Source organism: Podarcis tiliguerta (assembly GCF_965153285.1).
Source record: "Podarcis tiliguerta genome assembly, chromosome: 7".
Lineage (NCBI taxonomy): Eukaryota > Metazoa > Chordata > Lepidosauria > Squamata > Lacertidae > Podarcis > Podarcis tiliguerta.
The window spans coordinates 48129896-48155450 of record NC_139540.1 but is presented as its reverse complement, the minus strand read 5'-3'; the positions used below and the strand labels follow the sequence as shown (position 1 = coordinate 48155450).

General features: G+C 39.8%; 1 protein-coding gene across 10 annotated transcripts in view; it reads left to right on the top strand.

Annotated features, from left to right (window-relative positions):
* The window catches only part of PIEZO2 (piezo type mechanosensitive ion channel component 2), a 213815-nt gene that overhangs the window by 145312 nt on the left and 42948 nt on the right, over positions 1-25555 (top strand). For 6 of the 10 annotated variants that reach the window (XM_083449980.1, XM_083449979.1, XM_083449983.1 and 3 more), the window contains exons 14-28: positions 2165-2288; positions 4064-4338; positions 6385-6533; positions 8729-8902; positions 9559-9600; positions 16286-16626; positions 17296-17456; positions 18485-18661; positions 19551-19667; positions 19847-20047; positions 21179-21383; positions 21513-21614; positions 22249-22414; positions 23923-24166; positions 25075-25171. In XM_083449980.1, coding sequence (XP_083306106.1) covers positions 2165-2288; positions 4064-4338; positions 6385-6533; positions 8729-8902; positions 9559-9600; positions 16286-16626; positions 17296-17456; positions 18485-18661; positions 19551-19667; positions 19847-20047; positions 21179-21383; positions 21513-21614; positions 22249-22414; positions 23923-24166; positions 25075-25171 — 2575 coding nt within the window. The remainder of the gene's footprint in view (positions 1-2164; positions 2289-4063; positions 4339-6384; positions 6534-8728; positions 8903-9558; positions 9601-16285; positions 16627-17295; positions 17457-18484; positions 18662-19550; positions 19668-19846; positions 20048-21178; positions 21384-21512; positions 21615-22248; positions 22415-23922; positions 24167-25074; positions 25172-25555) is intronic. The other 4 variants (XM_083449976.1, XM_083449981.1, XM_083449984.1 and 1 more) reach the window with 1 other exon arrangement.

Sequence of the window (25555 nt, the reverse complement as noted above, 5' to 3'; positions counted from 1 at the left end):
CCATAGTAAGTGAGTGACAAACCCTAGATATTTTTCACTGAATAAAAGACACTCTGTGGGTTTAGATATAAATTTAATTTTGCTTTCAATAGAAAATGACAGATAAATAGACCATAATGCTCTCCGTTTCGTTTTTCAAAGTATGTGCTCTTAAATAGAAAATGAGTTGCTTTGTAGAAGAGACTGCTCTCCAGAGAGATTTTTAAAATGGAAGCACAGTGAATATTCTGTGTAGGCATTTGTACGTGTTAGAAAATGCAAAAGAGAAAAAGGAAGAACCATGAGATACAGAACCTAGTCCGTCACAGAGTAAATGTGCTTATCGCTGTCTTTGGGAAGGGAGAATAAAGTGCTGTTTCACTTATTCTTTATACATGAAGGCACCACATAAGCCTCTGAAGATGAGGTTGCACAATGCTCTATTCTATTCTATTTTTATTTTATTCATTTTATTTTATTTCATTAACGTTTATATACTGCTTAACTACATTAATCTCTGAATGTTGTAACCACCTTAAAAAGTACATAATCCTACATGTTTTTAAAAAAACCCTTTGACAATCAGTGAAGAATTAAGATAATGCATTCTAATGACAAAGTTGGGTAGAAATTTGGCATGGGTGGTATGGTTCTCACTGACTATGCAAGGCACAAAACACTCAGGGAATGACAATATTTTTAAAACACTACCTTTTCCCTAAGTAGGTGAGAGTGCTGCTGACTCAACAATCCAGGGTATTAAGAGAAACTGACTACAAATCAATTCTCAAAGGACAGGACACAATATCACATAACATGAGGGAGAGTGCAGACATAGGATAGATGTGTCTATCCTGGCACAGGACAGATGTCAAAGAGAACAACAACTACCAGACTTTTAGAAGACATCTGAAGGCAGCCCTGTTTAGGGAAGCTTTTAATGTTTGATGTATTACAGTATTTTAATATATATATATTTTGGAAGCCGCCCAGAGTGGCTGGGGAAGCCCAGCCAGATGGGCGGGGTATAAATAATAAATTAGTAGTAGTAGTAGTAGTAGTAGTAGTCGTCTGTTATCAAAACCATAAGTAGAACTTGCAAATCACTAAAAATAAAGATTGTGTTATCATATGAAGTACATGTATAAAAGTATATAAAAGATATAAAAGTATCTCAACATAACTGGAAGAAGATGAGGACCTGTTTTGCACCCATCAGCAAGCACAATCCTGCCCTCTTTGTCTCTGTCTCTCTGCCTCTCGTAAAGAAAAGGAAACTAAATTCGAAGCAAAGTAGAGGACTGGAGAGTTATCTACGTTTCTCTTCTTCCACCAGAGGAAGCCATGCCCAGTTGGCTGGCAAACTGAAACCAAAAGGCACAAACAGCACTAAATAAGGAGTTGTTCACTGACAGTCGTTTGTGTCCATGGGTCATGTCTTGTCACTGGAGTAGAGCTGAAATTTCTTATGGAAAAAAGGGAAATTTTGCAAAAAAATCTCTAAATTTAGTGACCGCACAAAAAAATGGTGGGGAATACTTAGAGAAAATTCTGTAAAATGAAACTAGATCTAGAGCTTTGTGCGCAATGGTGGCCAGGCCACCAACATAGTTGTTGTAACATCAAAACAACAACAAAGCAAATCCTTGTAAAATGACAAAGAAGCTAATGGTTCTCGCAAACTCTTTGCCCACAAATCAGGTGGAGAGTTCTTGGAGGGAATTTGTGTACAGTTATATTTGTGATAGATGAAAAATGGTATGAAAGGTATATAGTTGTCTCATTTTACCATTCATCCCCAAATACAAGCACAGTCTTAGCATCAAGATGGCTCTAGAGACATTAGGGGGCCAGATTATGTTGGCAAATGTCTGGAAGATGTCCAGCAATATCATCCAGTTGTCACAAATTATTAACAGCAGGAATGGAAACCTGTAGCTCTCCATATATTCATAAACTCTAAGTTCCATCATCCCCAAGCAGCATAGAATAGCATGATGGGAGTGGTAATCAAACATCTATAGAGGCACTGTTGCCCCATCCTTGAATTACAATGTCAACCAGACTGTGTCCATCTTGTAAGTACAATGTCGTAGGTAATTCTATTAGATAATGAATATTAAACAACATATTAGGTTTTCTAATTTCCCCCCTCTGTCCTCCTCCTCCCCATTTCTCCTTGCAGATTCTTTTTGCAATTACATTTTGGCTACTGCTCAGACAACATCTCACTGAGCGGAAAGCTTTTCAGTTAAAAGAAGCTGTTTTATCAGAGGTAAAAGTTGAAGAAGAAGAGAGTGAAGAAAAAGGTAAATACAGATTACATTTAAAAGATATCTGAGTGCTTAATGCATTCTGTGCATTCTGAAAACAATCTGTGAGCCCAAAAGGGACGAACGTGAGAAAGTGTGACAAAGAGGAAAGTGAAGCGGTAGTAGAAGGTGCAAAGGGCAAAGAAAGTGACTTTGATGGAAATGACATTGTGTGGGGAGTTCGGCTGATAGGAAAGTGAAACAGGGCAAATGAGGAAAAGACAGTGTGAAGTAACGAGGTGGGACATACAGGCAACAACTGCTTTGCGTGGGGGGTTATGTTCAGTGTTCGAAACTCCCATTGTTCTAGGCGCATTTCGTGCCAGAATTTCATTAGCGCGAGCAGTTTCTAAGCTCTGGGTGCAGTACTGTGCCTAAGATTTCAGATTAAAACTGCAGAGTGGAAGGAAAAGAGGAAAAGTGGCTCCCCACTTCCAGCTACTCTCTGAAGACTGGAGAAGAGACCCTGTTAAGAATATTTGGGGGGTGGGCAGGAAAAGGACTAGACTATGTGAAAAATGAGTCTGTTCTGCCCTGTTATGTCCCTTCCCCCCACTCCTTTCCTGGCCACTTCCAGGTTGTGGTGATGCACACGTGTGTGGTCGCACACATATTGTTGTTGTTGTTTAGTCGTGTCTGACTTCGTGACTCCATGGACCAGAGCATGCCATGGAGTCCACGGCCTCCCGCAGTTTGGTCAAACTCATGCTGGTAGCTTCAAGAACACTGTCCAACCATCTCATCCTCTGCCATCCCCTTCTCCTTGTGCCCTCCATTTCCCCCAACATCAGGGTCTTTTCCAGGGAGTCTTCTCTTCTCATGAGGTGGCCAAAGTATTGGAGCCTCAGCTTCACGATTTGTCCTTCCAGTGAGCACTCAGGGCTGATTTCCTTAAGAATGGATAGGTTTGATCTTCTTGCAGTCCATGGGACTCTCAAGAGTCTCCTCCAGCACCGTAATTCAAAAGCATCATATTGGACAACCATAAAATGGTCGTTGCCTTACTAAGTGAGGAATTTAACTGAAATTTAGCAGGGAGAATTAGGGAAATTCTGGGTCATTTTGCATGTCGTGCTTCTGTTTCTTTTCTCAAGGGTAAAATGCCATTTTGAAGAACTTTTGCCAGATAATGAAATTTTACCAAATGATATTTAAAATGATATGGAATGTATTAGCTATATATGAAAATGAAAAATGAGTCTACAGGTTCGCGTTTTCATTGAATTACCCAACTCATATGTAGATGATTCAAGTGAGGCAAGTTATAGAGGTCAAATCCCATATACATGCATCTTATAGTAAAAGTCATCAGTATCTAGAAAACAATGACTCAATTTCAGTTGATTAGCACTGAAGCTAAGACAAGGTCGGTGAATGGTTCCATGACATAAAATGCAAATATAGGGAAATCAAACATCATGTGAATCATATCCCAGTAATGCAAGCCTTCCATTCTATATCATTGTTGCGGAGCCCCCTGCAGTGCTCAGTCTGGGCAAACCAGTTGCGCTCCCCTCAACCAACCCTGGTAACTTCCAAGCTGCTACTCATCCTCTCCTTTACCATGGGATGAGAAGGAGGCTGGCAGGTAGCATTTAGCTCACCTCACAGTAGTTTCTCTCTGCTCCCTTACCTGCTTTAGCTTTTCTTGTGCTCTGTGTCCCAGTGTAGTTGCACTCTGCCCACAGTAGTCTTCTTGTTTATACCAACAATGCAAGACCATGTAATATGAACTAAGCAAAAGTAAAGTTCATGACATTTTGTATTTGCAGAAGAGGAATCCCAAAAAGATGAAGAAGAATCCCAAAAGGATGAAGTGGAGCAATTGGAGGGAGATGAGGAAAGAGGGGAGGAGGAGGTGGAGGAGGAAGAGGAGGAGGAAGAAGATGTAATGAAGGTCCTGGGAAACCTGGTGATGGCTATGTTCATTAAATACTGGATTTATGTCTGTGGAGGAATGTTCTTTTTTGTCAGCTTTGAAGGGAAAATTGTCATGTACAAAATCATCTATATGATGCTCTTCTTGTTCTGTGTAGTCCTATATCAGGTAAGTTAAACAAAATGTAGGGTTTTTTCAGCTTGTTACTTTTTAATTAATGTAACCAGGGTATATGTTTAATTACCCTTACTATATTTTTAAAACAGCAATTGTTTGTCCTAAGCAATAGGATTGGATTAGAAATAATTTAAGTCCTACAGTGTGGATTACTCTTTATTGTATACTCTTTAACCATCTCTTCAATGTTCTTGTGATTCCAACAGTAAGGGTACAGCACAAGACAATGGCAAGCACACATTTCCTAACCACCAAGAGCCTATCAGCTCTGGAGTTTGCTGGCCATTAGGGTGAAAGCTGCCTCATACATTCTCCTGGCACCTGTACATTTTCCTGGGCATGGTGGCAATGAGAGACTTCTTCTTCTACTCCCCCCCCCCCCCGATGTGACCCTCTGTTAGCTGCCCCTCTTAATTATTTTACATCAAAGTCAGATTTTACAGAGTGATGCCACTCTCCGTGCTTTCCTGCAATAGTGAGTTTATGTAGCAATGTCAGCAAAACAATACAGAATTCAGTAGAAAAATGTGTGAGTCCTAATCAACGGGGTTTATAAAGGTTCAGCAACATGTTCTTTGCATACAATCTGTTTAGCTCCCAGACAATGTCTTATGCCAAAGCTCCCCTATTAGCAATGCTTAGCTCCAGTTCCTCTTTTATGAACTATTTCTCCATGCCCCTTCTTGCCTAGACTCTGTCTACTTGACAGTGTCCTCAGTAGTTAACATAAACTGGGGGACATCACCTACTGAAGGTGATGTCTGAAGACCTAACCTATTGACAAAGTCAATGAAGTTTGTTTACCAAACTGTATAAAGAACTTTTGGCAGACTGTAGCTATGCATTCATTCACATATTCTAGTACAGGCTTAGCCTTCCATGGGATAGAGACAGATTTATTAGATTACTGCTGTAGTTTTTCACTACCTCATAGTGTTGTAACTGAAAAATAGTCATGGTTCTTCAGATCTCTTTTTTCTGGATATAAAAATTTAATAAACTTGCTAGTTCCTGATCTACTAAAAGAAGGTAATAGATCAGAGTAACTTGAAAGATAAAAATTTAAAATTCTGTGAATATATATATAAAATAAAATTGATGACTGCAACACCAACCATAGCCAAGAGAAGCTCTTACACTGGTGGTTAGAAAGAACAGGAAGTGGTTTGATGAGCCAGTGTGGTATAGTGGTTAAGAGCAGTAGATTCGTAATCTGGGGAACCGGGTTCGCGTCTCCGCTCCTCCACATGCAGCTGCTGGGTGACCTTGGGCTAGTTACACTTCTTTGAAGTCTCTCAGCCCCACTCACCTCACAGAGTGTTTGTTGTGCGGGAGGATGGGAAAGGAGATTGTTAGCCGCTTTGAGACTCCTTCCGGTAGTGATAAAGCGGGATATGAAATCCAAACTCTTCTTCTTCCTGGCCATATAATTATGAGTGCCCCCATGGAAATAATCTTCTCCAAATGCTAACCAATTTCATGTCAAGCAAAAGGGAACTCTAATCAAGAAGTTTTTCTTCTCTCCCTCTCCCCCCCCCCCCTTCTACTCACCTATACAGCAATTAAAATGGTGCATAGTGGAGTTCAGGAGGGTTACTGCATGCAGGGAGCATTAACTATGCCACTTTAAAGACCAGACAAATTGCAACTTGTTTCAGTCTTGGCAGTTTTCATTTAGTGCAGGAAAAGTTAATTATGACCCTTCATAATTTGGGCTACAGCTTCCATTACCTCTGAGCACTGGCCATGTTGACTAGGGCTGATAAGAATTGCGGTCCAACTAAACCGTGTATTCCCTATCCCTAGTTTAGTGTCATATTTATCGCTGCAGTTAATAATTGCCTTAACAGGCCTTCATATGCCAGGCAAACAAGAGGCAGACCACAGCCCTTCAAACAATATTATCGACCTCCTCAGTAAACAAGAAATCCAACCACAATCCATTGAAATTGCCGTGTCCAAATTGAATTGAATATAAGCAATTATGTTTATAAAAAGCTAACAATTTGCTTTACAACATGAATTTCTGGTTCCCAGGTGCACTATGAATGGTGGCGGCGGATTTTGAAATATTTTTGGATGTCAGTGGTGGTTTACACGATGCTAGTACTTGTTTTTATCTACACATATCAGTTTAAATCATTTCCTGGGTTGTGGAAAAACATGACAGGGATGAATGAGAAACAGTGAGTATTTTCTGTTAACATAGTCTCACCTTCTACATTATGGATTTGGGGGTTGCCAGTCCTGCACAGAAGTCCCACTGATATGAATGCAGGTTAAACTGGATGGTGATGGATTTTTCTTATTCATGCTATCTGTTCAACCACACATCTGAGATGTCTGCAGACCAATATTTGTTTTATATTTTATTTTAATTTAAAACATTTCTTAATTGCTTAATATTTTAAAGATCTCTTAAGCAGTGTCCACTATGTACAATGTGGGGAAAAAAATATGGCTATCATTCTAATCTTAGCCCTAAAGTGGAGAAGTCCCATGTTATGCACGTGAGTCAAAGTTGGGAAGAACAGTGTTTCCTTTGCGAAGTTGGCTGCTTGTTTTCCTCTTAGTCATATTTATTTAATTTTTCATTAGCTTTATCTCCCTTTTCTTTCTTTTTCTCACCATCCATTGGCTACAGTTTTGTTCATTTTTCTGCATCATAAAAACAATGCTGTTTCACTGTTACCTAATTTTGAGTGGCTCATGGATGATCGTTTTAAAATTGCTGTAGTTGTGGGGCTAAGCTTCCTGGCTGATTGTATTTTATTCATTACACTGTATTGTATTTCAAGACAAGCTTTCTTTCCACATGATGGTAACACACAAACAATAGTTTACCATGCATAATAGACTTCATTATCTGCCAGCACTGGGAGGAAACAAACCATGATCCCTGGCTTAACATAGGGATAGTGATAAGCCAAGGTTAGTTATTAGCTTGCCAATTGTGGTTTCTTTAAGCAAACCTCACATCCTGGCTGGGTGGGTGCACTTCACTCAGACACAGTAAGCCATGGTTTTAATCTTATCATGGTCTTCAAAGGTAGCCACTGTGATTCCAAATGTAATGTTTGATGTTGTAAGCTACCCAGATGACTTCTCTTGTTGTTTGACCTATGAATAGTATTTATTTAAACTTATCTGGCTGCTCTAGCAGATTCATATAGTTGTCTGGATAAATTAGTTAGATGTTCCAGAATTACAACTTACTTTTTTTTTAAAAAAAAAGTTAGAATGCATGATTGCATAATGCAGAGGTTTTCAACCTTTTTGAGTCCACGGCTCCCTTGACCAACTGCATTCTTTCTGCGGTACCCTGTGGGGCGCAGGAGCCCAGTTATGTCACCCCTTGCCTGCAGAGCCGGCAGCCCCTCACCCCTTTTTGAACACCCTCCCTTGTGGAGTGTTTCCTCAGCCTCCTCTCCCCACTCCTTGGGAGTCCTCTGGGCAGCCACTGCCACTGCTCCTGGTCTCTGAACTACCCCTCTGGCCCAAAGAGAGGTGCCTCCTCACACTGCCCCACAGGGGCCTGGGAAGAGGATATCCCCAGTGTTAGTGGCTCAAAGGAGGCTGGCTGAAGCTGAACATGAGGCCAGCATCTTACCTTGAGTGGCAGCAACAGGCACTGCCAGAACTGCAAGGTGGAAAGGCTCCCCTTCAGTGCTGGGCACTCAGCTCCCAGGCAGGCCTTGCACACAGTAAGCACAGGAAAGGCCAGTGTGGTTCCTGCCTGCTTGCCCAGCTTCCCACTTGTCCGCTCCGGACAGCAAGGGCTGGTGGGCTGGCTGGCTGGGCCTCTCATGCACTTGCCTGCTTACTCCAAGGCCACCTCAGCTCCTGGCACCCAGCACCTCCTGGCCAGCCCCAGAGGCATAATTCACCTGCAGAGCTCATAGCTAGGGCTGCTGCAACAAGCAGCTGTGCAAGCCTCTAAAGGGGAGGCAAAGATGCGAGAGGGCATCAGAGGAGGGAGGGAAGGAAAGAGGGACAGAGGCCAGTGTTGCCTGCAGCACCCTGACCATCATTCAAGGCACCCCAGGGTGCCACGGCACACTGGTTGAAAACCACTGGCATAATGCATTTTAAGAACCAGAAAGACTACGTATAAAAGTTCTTTTTGCAAGCCTCTTGTCTCTATAATAGATATGAATGAATGAATGAATTATTCTGGCAATAGACCAATACAGTGGATATGTATATTATTAGTTTTCTGTTGTATGTGAAACTAGTATGATTCCCAAAACTGCTCCAAATAGTCTTTATAGCTGCTCTGTTTTACAACCAGCTAAGAATGTGCTTTCTGCCAAATATTAAACATTGTCAAATTCATCCTGACCATTAACTTAGCTGTATCTTGTACTGCTTTATATTTCAGACTAGAAGATCTTGGCTTAAAGCAGTTTTCTGTAGCAGAGTTGTTTACCCGCATCTTTATTCCAACCTCCTTTTTGTTAGTGTGCATCTTACACCTACATTATTTCCATGACCGTTTCCTTGAACTCACGGATTTGAAAGCCATAATCAGCAAACAGGATAGTGCCATTTACAGGTAAAGCAAGCAGAGAAATGTTATTTCTTTCATTGTCACCAGGTTCTCAGCTTCTACTTCCCCAACCACCATATGGTTATATAGCTCTGGTGTCTGTGGCTGGGGAAACTCATCCAGATGTGTGGGGTATAAATAATAAATTGTTGTTGTTGTTGTTGTTGTTGTTGTTGTTGTTGTTGTTAAAGTCTAAGCATGAACCTTATGTTGAAGGCTAAGCTGGCTTGCAGTCACCAAGAAATTGGGTAATAGAATGCTTAGAAATCTTGTGTTCTATAGACTTTGGCACAACTCACATACTTTTTTCTAGATCCTTTCTGTTTGGTTATGCTACTTAGATAATGTTTTATTGTTTGGTATTGAGTGGGGAGACATCAAACAGGATTGTTAAGGACGTTGGCCCTTTTAATCCAAGTAGCTGGAAGTCTAGTGGTACAATGGGAACCCATATGCTGACAAGTATTTGTTACTGAATGTTTTGTAATAATCCTTCAATAATCTTACTATTTCATTGGGACTGTTGGCAATATGTTCTTCCTCTGGTAAGACAGCTATGTTCCTTCTTTCCTGTTTAACACTATTCTTTTCTCTCTCTTTCTCTAACTAATTTTCCTGCTGCCATCCCATGCATTCTTGTGCTTTCATCTCTCTCACCAAAGCCATGCCAAAGTCAATGGTCGTGTTTATCTAATAATAAATAGGTGGGTATTCCAATCTTTCCTTTCCTAACAAAATGTTTCTTTTACTTGCTTGCTTACATTTTCACTCGGAAGTGAGGGCGGGACAGAGAGGAATATCAGGCTATATATTAACCTCAAATAAAACAATCCTAGTGCTCAATTTTCCCAATGAACAAAGAGCTTATTGGTCAACACAGTGGAGTTCAAACTCTGAGAGTTCTCCTGTTTTTAAAAGCTGTGAGTACAATGATTCAGTTTTAATGTTATCCAAGTTGAAAAAAAGTTCAATCCATTTTATTTGCATCTAGACATGTAAAACACAATTGTCTGAGTAAACTAGTTCATCAGCACACAGTAGTTTCTGTGCACACTTTTGCTCATCTCAGTTGACACCAGACTTCAGTGAGCCCTTAGAACGGTGCTGTTGATGGACTCCTGGCCAATGTAAACCTGGCTCCCCATGTTTCTATCCCTGCATCCCCCAGCCCCAGCATTGTTGCAGCAGGTGCTACTGCCACCCACCATTCACCTCCACTTGTCCACACACGAGAGAGGTGGACAAGTAGATTTGAAAACTACAGGAGCAGTAAATGATAGCAAGACATTAAATGAGACACTCCTCTTTTATCAAAGACTGTAATTTCCAGAGTAGTTTAACAATCCTTCTTCCCAGACGGCTCTGGAAATTGTAGCTGTAGAAGAAGAATAGAGGCAGCCTAATAACTCTCAGCACCCTTAACAAACTACAGCTCTTAGAATTCTTTGGGGGGGGGGAATCCATAACTATTAAAAGTAATAGCATAGTGCTTTAAGTTGTCCTAATACAATGTGAAGAAGCAATGAGAAGTATCAGGTTTGGTATGGGCATCTAGGAATTTGTTTAATGCTGAATGGTTCCTGTTTGGGGTAATTTGGGAAATGGACCTTGAGGTGTTGTATGACTGCCCATGTCTATTGGCCAGTGATCCAGCAGGTGCATTATGCACTAGCTGTAATCTCCAGTCATCCCCCTCTAGCTAGTGTTTGGAAGCAACAGTAGGCAAGGTTCTAGAAAACAGATAGTTGGTTGCACTCCTGCATATGTCTTGTCCACACCTTGAAGCCCCAATGATAATAATGGATCCCAAACAATATGACATGATGGTGTGCTAGACACCTCATCAGATAACTGAGGTGTAAAGATTGGAGCAAGAGCGAGTGAATTTATCTTCAAAGTGCCTTGTAAATTTGTCGCAGCAGGCGTGTGTGGGTATGAGAGTTAGGAAGTGGTTTCCTTTGTATACAATGACATCTCAGGAACCTGAAAAAAACCTGCTGGTTATGGACGCAAGTCTCTTCTAAATAAAAGTGACATTGATTCTGATGTTGGCATGTATATCAGTATAACAATAGAGCAAAATATGGTGGGCTGATGCTCATATTTGAATAAAATACTTTTAATGTCCATGTCATAATCAGACATGAATTGAAAAACTTGAAAATAGTTGAACATATGTTGACAGCTACTTTAGGACAGCATTTTTATTGCTAATGGTTTTGGCTCATATATAGAACAGATGGAGGTTTTTTCCCTACTATAATTTGCATAGTAATTGTACAGATTTGCTGAAACTTCTTTGTCTGCCAATTACCTTGCTTAGTTATATGCCTCCTTCCCATTGCAATACCTCTAACCCATGGCCCCCTCCCACTGCCCTGAATCATAGGGACCCTCCAAAGTGGAATTCAATGTGACTGAAAAGACTGTTCAAAGACTGTTGAAAAGGAAAATTAGCAACCCCCCTCCCCTTTAGAGGAGAAGCGTTTGGGGGGCATTTTTTACTCTTTGGATATCAACCTGTATTCTTAATATCTCTCATCATGATAATTGGTCAGAGATAGAAGAAAGAGAAGCTTGTACTTCTAAGGGAAATACATATAATTATGAATTATTAATACTTCATAACTCTGTTACAACTCATATATATAAAATTACAAATGCAAGCATAGAAAACCATTCAAAGAGGAGTTATTTAAACATCTGCTTTCTTAAACCATCTTTACTCCATCAAATATTTTATGTGTTGCATTCAAGAGAAAATGATGTTATATCTTGGCTACAAGAGTGCATCAAAGCAACACCATTATGATAAGCTTACCCTAGCAATACTGAAGAATTGTGGAAGGCAGGAAGGGGACAGTTATCATGAAATATCAAGTGTAAAATCTCTTATGAACGGAATCTGACTTCCTCTGAATTTGTACTTGGTACCAGCATTTTCATATGCCAGTTTCTCCTCTCCCCCATTCCTACATTTTCACATGCTCACTAAGTTGCTGAAGAAAAAATGATGGTAAGGGTTTAGGTAGGCTTGTTAGTCGTTCCAGCAGATGTCAGATCTTGGAAGTGTATGTTCACACACACATATATAAACACACACAAACTGAACCAAAGGCAGCATCTTCTAAGCAGTTCCTCACTCTGTACGGTGAGTACTTCTAAGCATTGCTTGAGTCTGCTTTGCTGACTCTGGGAAATGTAATACTTTATAAGCCTCCTGGCTTATTTTCTGTGATTAAGAAACTGCAGTTGACAGACTTCCTGTCGACAGTGGAGGGGTCAAGGATTTCCAGAATCATTTATTGTAGGAGGGAAGATTCCTTGTTTTGGTTTGGTTTTTGGAAACGCAGCTGCTGTCTCTTCTCTACCACCCCACCCCACAACTTTTGACTTTAGGAAAAGGGGTAGGAGGGAAACTAGTAAATGAGTGACAGTGAAGGAGATCTCCCAGGTTGGATTTTCCAAACCTTGGGGGGAGAATCCAGAATTTTATTGAGAATTCTTGAGAAAGGTTTGGAAAGACCTGGTTCATTTTGAATTGAGATAGGTGGACTTCACCTAATGTAGTGCTGAAAATTTCTCCAGGTGTTTTTTTTTAAAAAAAAACTGTCCACCATCAATTAATTAGAAAATAAATTGCATTTAAAAATTATGTAGCTGGGGCAAGAGAGGAGATTGGTTCGGTGAAATGCTCACGGGTTGGGTCTGGGTTTTTGCTTACCTTAATTTTGAGATGGCCAATGGATTATGTGAGTGTCCTTTCTTTCTACAATGCATCTCCCTGGCAGGTTGCAGCTTTTCCAAGTGCCTGTGTTTCCTTTAAAAACACCATGATGTCCTCAACTGGGCTTTCCTGTAAGTGTGGGAAGCTGAGTGGGCTGCTGACAGTGCTCCTAACAGTTGTTTATTGTTGATTTTTAAATGGCATGTGTGTTTGCTTGGTGTAGTTTTTTGTTTTTGTTTTAATGGCCAAAAGGACATCTCTTAAAAAAAAAGGCAGTGAGCGCACCAATCCAGGGGCACTTGGTAGCCAACCTTCCCGGCTTCCCGCACTTTAATTAAAGCTCAGGGGAAGGCGTTGTAAGGTAACTCCTCCCATGGTGCTTTTTCAGATCAGGAAACGCAGGCAGCCAGGGATGCTCCAGAGCACTGGAGAAGTGTTTAATGGAAAGGAAATTACATACACCACTCTCGGATACCTCACAAGGATAAGGTAAGCTCAATCCCATAGCCAACAAAATTATAAAGACATTTTAAAGGACTCTGAGAATAGACAGGGTAAGAAAGGTTTTGAGAAGGTGGAGATTAGTCTAGTCTCTCCTAACTAGCTCCAACAGAAAATAGTGCATTCCACACTTTAGACAGTAAGCAAGCTACATAAAACAGTCCCTTAAATTATTTGTATTTCACTAAATTTACTTAGGTCTACCTTCTTGTTGGATACTATTAATGTGACGGAGGTTTTGCCCTGGAGCCTAGCACTCTGTTGTTTCTCAGTCATTTCATACAAAGCAAACTGATGATGGTTGTGGTAGATGGGACAATTGAGGTCTTTAGGGGCAAGGATGTTGCTTCATCAGTTGCTTCATCTCTGAAGTTCCTAGCTCAGGAGATTTGGTGTGTCTCTGATTCTGTTGCTCCTTGGTTGCTGGGCTCTAGCTCAGTGTTGCGTCCCAGATGTGGCGATTCTGTGAGTGGTCCTACTGACTGAGCAGACCCCTTATCCTCCTGGGTCAGTGTCCAAACCACTGTTGGTAGTCTGGACAACAGTGCTCTCGATAAATCCAGGTCACTAGCACTTGTATTTTACATCTTGCTAGATCAGTGCAACAGCTTTTGCTCAGTAATTAGAACCCTTTCTGGGGTGTGTGTGTGTCCGTGTTCCTCTGAAATTAAGATATTTACATAATATTTACTTAAGGAGGCAGTGTGGTTAGAATGATGTTCTCTAGGATCCTGAGCACATGTGACAGTAAGTGGTACAGAAATCAGTCAGTTGCTTTTGTGTAACATCAAAGTGTGACCTTTAGAATATTGACAGTGCCAACTTTTGGAATTAGGAGAACTGGGAAAAGAAATCACCAAGCCATTATGAGCTACTCATGACATTCTGGCCCAGCTCATAATAGGCTTTCTATGGCACCCCATTCTCTGCCTTCAGACAGTCTTTTTCATTACTGGCCCTGCCATTCTTACAGAGAAGGGAGGTCCAGTTGGAGGAAAGGCAGGTAGCAGCAACAAATGGCTCAACATTAAGAACTGAAGACTCATGCACAGTTTTGCCTATGGAAACCTGAGCAATGGTGTTTTCAGTACCTTTCTGGCCCATCCTTTGAGCTAGGAACCCTTAGGAATCATTCCCAAGGTCTCTGGGGTACACTGAATAATATTTAGCAGGTATTTTTTAATTTCTCTTGAAAATAGTTGTCATAGAAAACTACTGCTATGAGAATGATTACTAAATTCTGAATACATTGTATGATCTTACATACCTTGACAAGCTGAATAAAGTTAATAAATAGAGATACATTTAATGTCTTGATTCAAGTCTTACACTAGTTCATTATTTGAAAGGCATCTTGTGTTCATTTATAGCTATGTTGCAAATTTAAAGTATACAGTGGTACCTCAGGTTACATATGCTTTAGGTTACAGACTCCGCTAACCCAGAAATAGTGCTTCAGGTTAAGAACTTTGCTTCAGGATAAGAACAGAAATTCTGCTCCGGCGGCGCAGCGGGAGGCCCCATTAGCTAAAGCGGTGCTTCAGGTTAAGAACAGTTTCAGGTTAAGAACAGACCTCCGGAATGAATTAAGTACTTAACCCGAGGTACCACTGTACTGTTCATGTTTTACTATTAGCATTTAAATATAATGGTTAAATGATTAGGTATTTTTGCAATAAGTAAAAAAAATTCAACAACATGCTAATTCTGCAAAAATGAAAGACAGCTTTGGCTTCCTAAATAAAGCTCAACAACTCTGACAATGGGTAGATCACTGCCCGTTTTTTAGTACTGTGAGTAGATCGCAGACTCTTGGAAGTTGGACGCCCCAATATATATCATATCCAGGGATTTGTCTGATCCTGGCTGCCTTATCCCATTTACTTATTTGTGGCATTGAGTTGTCCTGAGTCTTTCATAAGGTATGTAGGCAGCAGAGTAAAATATCAAGGGATATCTTTAACTCTAAAGGACTTTCTATTAGAGCTGAAAGGACACCCAAGCTTTCTTTTAGAAAGAGAAACTAATTGTACAACATCACCTTCCTGACTGAAATGTCTTCAAACTGAGGTTTGGATCAGGGACCGGATGGCTGTCATCTGTATGGCAAGTTTACTATAATTACTAACATAAAAATAAAATGTTTTCCTTACCTTTATGTAACGCTGAAACTAGACAGCCAATCCCATTTTCTTAGGGAAGAAGGTAAATTTGATCACAAGTAGTGTTTACCAGAATGCATCTCCAAAATACTTTATAGCTTACTAGTAACATTTCCATTTTCTACATCAGTAGAAACACCTTCAATTGGTGTTTCCTGTTTCCAACTCTCTATATTGATTTTTAAGCATAGAATTCTTGAAAGTGTAGCTGAGACGATGTGAAGAGCTGGTTCAAGATTATATGCTACCTGAATTTTGAACTGAATAAACAGACTTGCTTACTTGCAAATGGAAAATTTTGCCATTTGAATCTTTTGTTTTTTACATCAGCTTTTGTTTTTTTACAAATATGTAAATATATTCAGAGTTGGACTAGTGTAACTTATTTGAAAGAATTTGCTTGCATAATGTAAGAATGGTGAATGAAAAATTTCTTTGAAAATGTGGTAAGCACTTTCCATCTTGTTAGAAGCACTCTTTTAATGCCAGGATGGCATGCTCCTGGCATCTGAAGGCTGACACAGATGGATTAAGAGAATGCTAGTGAGTTATATGGCATGATGTCTTTATCTCTGACCTTCTTCTGTAACTCCTCTGTTCTCATTTCCTTTTTTCTTTCTGTTTCAATTACTTTGAGCAGCATCAAGAAAAAATTACCAATCCGCCAAAATGAGTAAGTCCCCATGTGAAGTCATGAAATGCTTGCTGTTAAAACATGTCATTTCATGCTTCTACATCTTAAACTTTGACCATTTTTTCCTCTGCGGGGGAAATGTCAAGTTTAGGTGGCAATATCACTAATTACTAAAGCAAATAATTAGCGTCAAAGTGACAGATAATTGCTTCTATGGTATGATACCATGTGGAGTTTCCTAAACAGTGTTTGACCCATTTATTCATGTGCTCCTTGTTTGTTTTGCTGTATGAAATCAGAAGATTGATTGTTTCTAGTATTGCAACTGCTTGGTTTGTTGACATGCCTACTTTATCTACCAATAGGCTGGTTCATCAAGATGGAAGCCTGCCTGATATCACAATGATGAATTTAAATGCCAGTTTTGGAAAGGAACAGGAGAGCATTTTACGAGAGCAGGAAAACGTGTTACAAGAACAGGAAAAAAATGAGCAGGAAAACGTTTTACAAGAGCAAGAAAACATTTTACAAGGGCCGGAAAAAATGTACCAAGAGCAGGAAAACATGTTCCAAGAACCGGAACAATGCATAATGGAAAGGAGGGAGAAAAGAGATAAGGAAGAAGGGCATGAAAAAGAAGAGGAGGAAGTGGATGAGGAGGAAGAAGATGATGATGATGATGAATCGGAGACAGAAGATATATCAGGTAGTCTGTGGAGAGAATCTCAACTTGGTCTATTTTGTTTTACTTTTGATTGAAGGTGATTCACCTGGGATACATGTAATTCATAGAGGAAATTTCTTATTTAAGTGTTCTGATGCTCACAGACTATACAAATGGGGAGAGGGGGGAATAAGCAGACTTGAGTTCACCCTGACGTTTGCAGGTGCTCAAGAAGTCTTTAAAAAAAATCCTTGAGAGGGAGACAAAACAACATTAGAAACCCGTAAGGACTCAAAGGTTATCCCAACATGATTAAGTTGTGTTGAAACTTGGCTCAATATACTTTGGTTCCTAGTGCCTTTTTCATTGCAGGAGTGAATGGCAACTCTTCAAACCTACTTCTTGTCTTATGCTCTAGAATTCTGTTTCTGAGGAATGTCAACTGCATTCTGTCATAAAATTAGGAATAAACACATTTGGCAGGGGAAATTGACACTTTGGGGATCTATGAATGACTTCCAATGAATCTCAATCACATTTTCCCTTAATTAAAAATTATAGCTGGTTTTAATAGTGTTTTATTCTGAGGAAGAAAAGTTATATCAGAGTAAAAAATTGCCTCCCCCTTTATATTTCCAACAGAAGATAAAAGTAGCCCTGTTCACAAAGCCAAAAATAAGTTTCATCATTATGTTTGACTTGTCTTTGCAGATTTAAGAAACAAATGGCATTTGGTAATTGATCGCCTCACCGTACTTTTCTTGAAATTTCTCGAATGCTTTCATAAACTGCAAGTTTTTGTGTGGTGGCTTTTGGAACTGCACATTATCAAAATTGTCTCATCATATATTATCTGGGTCACAGTCAAAGAGGCAAGTAAATAATGGATGTTTCATCAGTTTCAGTAGCAACTGAATTCAAAAACAAGGATGTTTTTGAATTTCTGAAATGTTGGTTTGGTTGGTTTATTAGACGTGTATTCCTCCTGTCCACTAAATGATGTAAAACGCTAGGCTTGTCCCTAAAAGGTGCACATGAAACATCATTCAAACTTCAAAATGTAAACTTCAAAACTACCATATTTTTTGCTCTACAAGACTCACTTTTTCCCTCCTAAAAAGTAAGGGGAAATGTGTGTGCGTCTTATGGAGTGAATGCAGGCTGCGCAGCTATCCCAGAAGCCAGAACAGCAAGAGGGATTACTGCACAGCGATCGCTTCTGTTCTGGCTTCTGAGATTCAGAATATTTTTTTTCTTGTTTTACTCCTCCAAAAACTAGGTGCGTCTTGTGGTCTGGTGCGTCTTATAGAGCGAAAAATACGGTCTATTTGATATTTTGAAGTTTTGCATGTGAATTGAAATTCAGTATGTTCCAGCTCTATCTGATTCAGTAAACCAAGCTACCCAAATTGCTTAACTACTTTAATATACTATTGCAAAAATCCATCATCTTAGCCCTAATCATCTTAGCCCAAACTTGGTCTTGTGCTCTTGCCATGGCCACCCTTTGACTACTGCACCTTTTCCCTTGCTTTCCTTTCTTGCATCTTAGCAACGCTGAGCTTTTCCCCCAAAATGCCGCTGATCACATAGAACATTCCCTTCAACATCCAGCACAAGTAGCTTGTCCTTACTTTGAAAAGCTTTCCACACCCTTTCTCATCTTTATCTTTATGCTACTGTTTCACATTAAACCCCAGCCTATAATTCTTGATTCTTCCAAGACTACCACCCTTAGCCGATCAACTCTCCTGCTATCTTAAACATTTCAATGCTCTCTCTTTTGCTGCTTCCTTATGCTTTGAATTCCTTTTCAGAATATTTTAGCATAAGGTAGCATAATAAAACTTCTCAAAATGTTGTCAAGTAATTAATATATTTTCTCATTTTGTGCTTACAGGTTTCCCTCCTTAACTATGTGTTTGTGATTGCCTGGGCTTTTGCTTTGCCATATTCTCAGTTCCGCCCACTGGCATCCAGTGTCTGCACTGTTTGGACCTGTGTAATTATCATCTGCAAAATGTTGTATCAGCTTGGAACTATTAACCCTGAAATGTTTTCTGTCAACTGTACAATGGCAAGTAGTAGCTGTCTAATATTTAAAAAGTAAAATAGAGTTGTTTAAAATAAATAATTTAGCAATTTGTGGATATTGTGGATCAACAAGAATGGAGACAGGCCCTTCTTTCTCACGTGAGAAGTTAGTCAAGTTATTCCCCCCAAATCAGGATATATCTCAGTGAATTTCTGAATCAATCACACATCCTGCCAAGTATTCAATTTGTTCGCTGTATGTATATTTGATGACACTGATGCTTCCTGTAGCATGGTGAGGCCCCAGTTGAACCTCTCCTAGCACTGATGGAACTACTTCATTGTCTGCTTCTTTTCAGTCTCAGCTGTTAGTGGCAGATGCCTTAATGTTGCTTTATAAAGTCGATGATGAAACCTTTTTCAGATGCCTGGGTTGCTCAGCTCTGTTCAGTGGCAAACTTATATTTTGGGGGCCCTTAACAACCAGCAAAGAGGTCTGGATAACCACTGTTACCTTCCTCAGTGGTGTTGTTCCATGACATATCACTACATTTTTATTTTTAAAAAATTAACTACTACATCTCAGATTTTGAATAAAATTGCTGCACTGGATTATCACTGGTTTGAATAAAAAATTCCTATGTCTTACAGTTTTCAAGTTACTGAGGGGGAGATGAAAATTATGGGAATGTTATATACATGCATGATGCATTGTAGAATGATTTGTGTCATGTGACTCAAGTTGGGTCTACTAGACCTGAACTTTTTCAGCAATGTGGACTAAAGTTGCTTCTGGGGCCCCTCTGGGATTAGGGGCCCTGAAGCTAAAGCTTCATGGTAGTTTCATAGTAGATCTGTCCCTGGCTCTGTTCAATCAAAGCATCCTCCTTGAAGAAGTCAAACTAAAACGTATCTCTCTTTTTTCATTTTAGCCTAATACAACTAAGCCTCTAGAAGACATAAATGAATCACTACTTTACAGAAAGCCCATTGATCCAACTGAGTGGGTTGGATTGAGAAAGTCTTATCCACTTCTTGTATATCTGAGGGTAATTATTATTACTTGTTCTCTGTTGAATTTATTTTCAGTCTCAATAAATTATTTTCAGACAGTACAGTCGCTGAGTTGTTAATGTTTTTAGGGAGCATATTGCAAGTTGCAGTATGCTAGCTTTCAAAAGAATATTGGCTGATTCTTTGTAGCTCATATGGTTTCCTTCTCTTGCAGAATAACCTGCTGATGTTGGCAATTCTGGCCTTTGAAGTAACCATTTACCGGCATCAGGAATACTACAGATGTCGAAACAATCTCACAGCTCCTGAGACAAAAACAATTTTTCATGATGTTACCAGATTACATTTAGATGATGGAGTACTTAGCTGTCTTAAGTACTTTGTCAACTACTTCTTCTATAAGTTTGGTTTAGAGGTAAATTTTGTGCCAAGATTTCCTATGGTGACTCCAACATGATATTATTTATTACTTATTTATCTATTTTAGGGAATTATATATTTAAGGATTACTTGTTTCTGTATTTGGAGGGTTAATGCCCTACTCTACAAAATAATTACCTTTGTATTTTAAAGGTCTATACAATTAAAGGCCTATACAATTCTACAACCCCCATTATCCTTGATCACTGGTTCTAGTAGCTGGGAATGATGGTAGCTGTAGTTCAACAACATCTGAGGACCCAAGGCTGAGAAAGGCTGATACAGAGTATAGACTCCAAACATTTATCAGTGACACTATTACTTCTTTTTGCAAAAAGAGGAACTTTTATCCAATTATATATTACAATCATAGAATCATAGAGTTAGAAGGGACCCTGAGGATCATCTACTCCAACTCCCTTCAATGCAAGAATATGCAGCTGTCTGTTACGGGGATCAAACTGCGACTGTGGCGTCATCAGCACCACACTCTAACCAACTGAGCTATCAAAGTAATCCAGAGATGGCCAATGTGGTGCCCTCCAATGTTGTTGGATTGCATCTCCCATTAGTTCTAACCAGCCTGGCCAATGGTCAGGCATGATGAGTTATAGTCCAGCAACATCTGAGCGGCACCACATTGGCTACTCCGAAGTACTCACTATTGGTAAGCTAAGTATGAAATATTGATTGAGAGAGAACCTGTTATATGCCAGTAAGCAAAGTGTTACATTGATTTTCAACCATGGAGGACGCCATGGAGGATGTTGCAGACAGCTGGGTTGGCGCCTCTTACACAAACCTTGAGGCAGAGCCTAGAACTTTCAACTGGAGGAGCAGCTGTCCCCTGACTCACAGAGTTGAGGCTTGTTTTTTTCATCCAGATTTATATTCCTACTGAACTGGTCTGGGAGTCAGGGAGCAGCTCCTCCTGCTGTTGAATGTTCATGGGGCTCTGTTTCTGTAGGAGGTGTCAACCCAATAGTCTGCGCTGCCCTCCAACATCCCTAGTGAGCAGAAGTTCACTAAGTAAGAGACTTCAATTTTCTAAGAGTGAAGCAATATATCTGTTAGTCATGGGCTATCCAAGAGGGTGTAAATTCTGATTTTCTTTTCCTTGTCACAGAGCTGTTTCCTCTTGTCAGTAAATGTAATTGGTCAACGAATGGATTTCTATGCTATGGTTCATGCCTTTGCGTTAATTGCTGTGTTATATCGACGCCGAAGAAAAGCCATTGCAGAGATCTGGCCCAAGTACTGCTGTTTTCTATCATGCATCATTACATTCCAGTACTTTATTTGTATTGGCATCCCACCTTCTCCTTGTATAGGTAAGGGGACTTCTTGCTTTTAGCTTTTATTTTCACAGTAACCACTGAAAAATAGCCATGGCTCAGATTAGAGCTGCAATGAGTGATATGAATTACTTCCTGTAATTGTTCTTCCTTCTACCTTCATAGATTATCCATGGAGACATCCTAATGCCAACTTCAACTCTAATATCATCAAATGGCTATACTTTCCAGATTTTATTAAGGAACCCAATCCAGTCTTTCTTGTCTGTAAGTATTCTAATAGTAGCTTGTCCTCTTGTCTCATTTCTTGTAGCACATGTTGAAATTAACGTTCTGAAGCACATTGGTGCATACAAATGGAAAACAGTATCTTATTGCTAAACTTGGTCATACTGCATTTTCCAAGTCTCTCAGATTGGCTTTAAATCTGAACCAGTTTTGAGTCTTTGAGAAGCACACCTACTCATTTCCAGATCAGTCCACGGCTTATGGTATTCACCCACCTCTAATATTCAGGCACTGCATATTTACTGGCCCCTCAAGTATAGCCTGGCCTCTCCCACGACCACTTACCACCTCCTAAAACCCTTCGATAGGATAAACCCTTTCCTGGGAACCCTGCTAAAGAGGATCAGTTGAGTTAACAACACCTGTGTGGAACCTGAATTCAGTAGTCAAAGTTGGAGAGCATGCACCCCACATAGGTCTACATGACTCGTATTTTTGTGGTTTTCCTACTTGTGTGTGTGTTTATGTGCATGTGTGTGCTGCTGACCTATTTAATTAGTTGTTTGTAGTCCTCATCTTTGTTATCATAGCTTTAAGTTTTTTTAATTAATAAGGGTATGTCTAACCAAAGTTATTGGCTTGCATTTTAATTTGAGTGTCTAATTCCTGCCAGATGATTTCATGTTGCTGCTATGTGCATCCTTACAAAGGCAAACATTTGAAGATGAGAACAAGGCTGCTGTACGTATCATGGCTGGAGACAATGTGGAGATTTGCATGAACCTTGAGGCAGCATCATTTAGCCAACACAACCCCGTCCCTGATTTCATCCATTGTCGGTAAGAACTGGATCTTGAATATTTCTAAAGGTCATACATCTTTCTAAAGATCTGGTTCATTTGTCCTCTTCCCAGACATTCAGACAAATGGTGCTCTTTTCTTTTTATGGCTACTGAATTATGCTGTTCAAAACTGCAGAGCAACACTCATGGAATCAGACACGTAATATGTTTTCTCATATCATTATTACCCAAGATAAAAACTTGGTGTACATTGCAACAGCCATGTAGATCAGCATGAGCAGTGGAAAATTTGCACTGTACATTAGCTGGTGCTGAAGCAATCAAGGAATAGAAGCCGGTCACACAGTGTTGCATTATATCTTGAAGGAGAAATGAATATATTAAATTTATAGGTCGTTGGAGAGAAGCACACACAAACACATTACATATGAAGGACAAGCCTATTGTATGGGATTGGTTGCATTTTGATTTTGTTGCTTTCTAAACAAAACTAGATAGTGTATAGTACACATAATATTCTCATAGAGGAAGAAACCAGAGGAAATGACAAGAGCCAGAGTTCCTGCATCAATTTATTGATAAATTATACTGTGCCATTTGGGAACTCGTATAAGGTATACGTCTGTTCTTTTGCCACTTGGCTCCAAAATAAAAGCTGTGCAGAAACACATTGATTATAATGATGCTCATGGAAAGACTTACCATTTTTTACTAATAAGCTTTAATGAGTTATGATAAAAGGAAAAGAGTTGTGTTATGCATGGCAAGTTTTTAAAGGGCTGTAGCTCAGTAGTAGAGTATTTCCTTGTATGCAGAAGGTCTCAGATTCTGTTCCCAAGCATCTCTAAGTAGGGCTGGGAATACCATCCAATTGCAACCCTAGAGAGCTTCAGCCTGTCAATGTAGACGATACTGAGTTACGTGAAGCAATTCATCTGACTCAGTATAAGGCAGCTTCCTGTGTTTCCGTAAAGAAGACAGTGACTTGAGTACTTTTAACTGCTTTGAGGTTTTATTGCAGTCAAGCAGTATATAGATCTTGTGAAATAAATACTTAGTTTTCCTTCCACAAATAGGAGGGCTCCTTTTGCTTGGAGAAAGGACTCTGATCTAGGGGAGGCTTCAGCTGGTGAAAGTGAGGCAGGCAATTTTCAATGATTTCCCTTCCTTCTGCAGCCTAGCACCACCTCCCATGCTGTTCCTGATTTTTAGGGAGGACAGGGGCTGCAGTGGCAAAAAAATCTACTCTCCCCGCCCCCACACTTTCCTCCAGTGGGAGCATCCTGTGAGCAGACTTTGGTCAATGGGCAGTTAGGATCCAAACCAGTCAATATTTGCCACCATAGTATGATGCCAAATTTCTTTACCCACACAGGTAGTCATTTCAGCAAGATGAAAGGCATGCCAAACAGCTCACAAGAACAAGTAGCTCATTGGTTCTCTCTCTTCTCTCTTTCACGCACACACACTCAGGCACACACAAACCCTATGAATGGAACAAATAGATGCTTAACATTTTCCACTCCTGTATTCTCTTGTTGCAGATCTTACCTAGATATGGGTAAAGTGATAACATTCAGTTACCTCTTCTGGTTTGTCCTAACCATCATCTTCATAACAGGAACCACTCGGATCAGTATATTTTGCATGGGCTACTTGGTAGCTTGTTTCTATTTCCTGCTCTTTGGAGGAGATTTGCTACTCAAGCCTATCAGAAGCATTCTTCGCTATTGGGATTGGCTGATAGCCTATAATGTCTTTGTGATTACAATGAAAAACATATTGTCGGTAAGTGTCTCATTATTAAGTCCAAAGCCTATTAATATTTACCTCTGGATTGGAGGCACTGTTTTTCTAGCCCTTTGTGGTTTCAGTGAGAGAAATGTGGGGGGGAAATCAAATCAAAGAAATGTATTCGGTATTTAGATATTGTTTTAAATACTGCTATAAACACTGTTCTTATTTGCCACAGCCAGAACAGAAGAGCTCTTATTAGGGGCTGTTGATGCACTGCAGCATTTTGTTGCAAGGATCCCACTTGCTCCCAGATATTTACCATACAAGATATAGGTCAGCTATGCATTGTATGTCCCTTCGATGGGCACTGTTTCATGCAAAAGAGAGAAGGGAAAGCTTGTAGAATGGACCATGGAGTGAGGTTTGATTTTTTTAAAAAAAAACTTATTTTATCTTACTTTTATATCAGAGAAAAAAGAAGTGGTAAACTATTCCAGTGGAAAACCCTAGTTAAACAATTATAGGTAAAGGTAAAGGCACCCCTGACCTTTAGGTCCAGTTGTGGACGACTCTGGGGTTGCGCACTCATCTCGCTCTATAGGCCGAGGGAGCCGGCATTTGTCCACAGACAGCTTCCGGGTCATGTGGCCAGCATGACTAAGCCATTTTTGGTGAACCAGAGCAGTGCACAGAAACGCCATTTACCTTCCCGCTGGAGCGCTACCTATTTATCTACTTGCACTTGACAGGCTAGGTTGGCAGGAGCTGCTTTTCAAGGAAGACCATCCCTGGGGAAATGTCATTCAATCTCCTTTTCAGTGGGGTGGGGGGGAGGCACTTTCTTTAGCTTTACCTTGAGCAATCTAGCAGTGGGCTGGACTATTGGACTTTCACTTTAATTGTAACATTGTTTTTGTTTTGTCATCCTGAGATTTAATATATCCATCAATGTATTGCAGATAGGCGCATGTGGCTACATCGAGTCATTAATTCAGAACAGTTGTTGGGTGATTCAGACATTTAGCCTGGCCTGTACAGTTAAGGGTTACAAAATTCGTAAGTATAGAAATCTAAATTCCTTTGCAATAATCTTAAAAACTTACTAAAACTTAAATAGCTTTTAAGTTTTGAAATAAGCTATTATTTCAAAAGCAATTGCCATTTATTTTGTGTTTCCTTTGTTGCTTTGATGCTGAGAAATGATTATCTGAATACATTAATTAAGCATAGATATAATTCAACTTCTTAAATTAAAATGGATAGAATTGGAGTTTTTTGAAAACTATAATGAGAAACATTTGATGGGAAATGACTTTTTTTTCTTAAAAGATAGCACAATGGTAGTATATATCACAATAGTGATCTTCTCTCCTTACAATAAGATGGCTATAGTTCATTGTATTTTTTGGTAGTAGTACTCATAAAGCAGAAGATTGTACC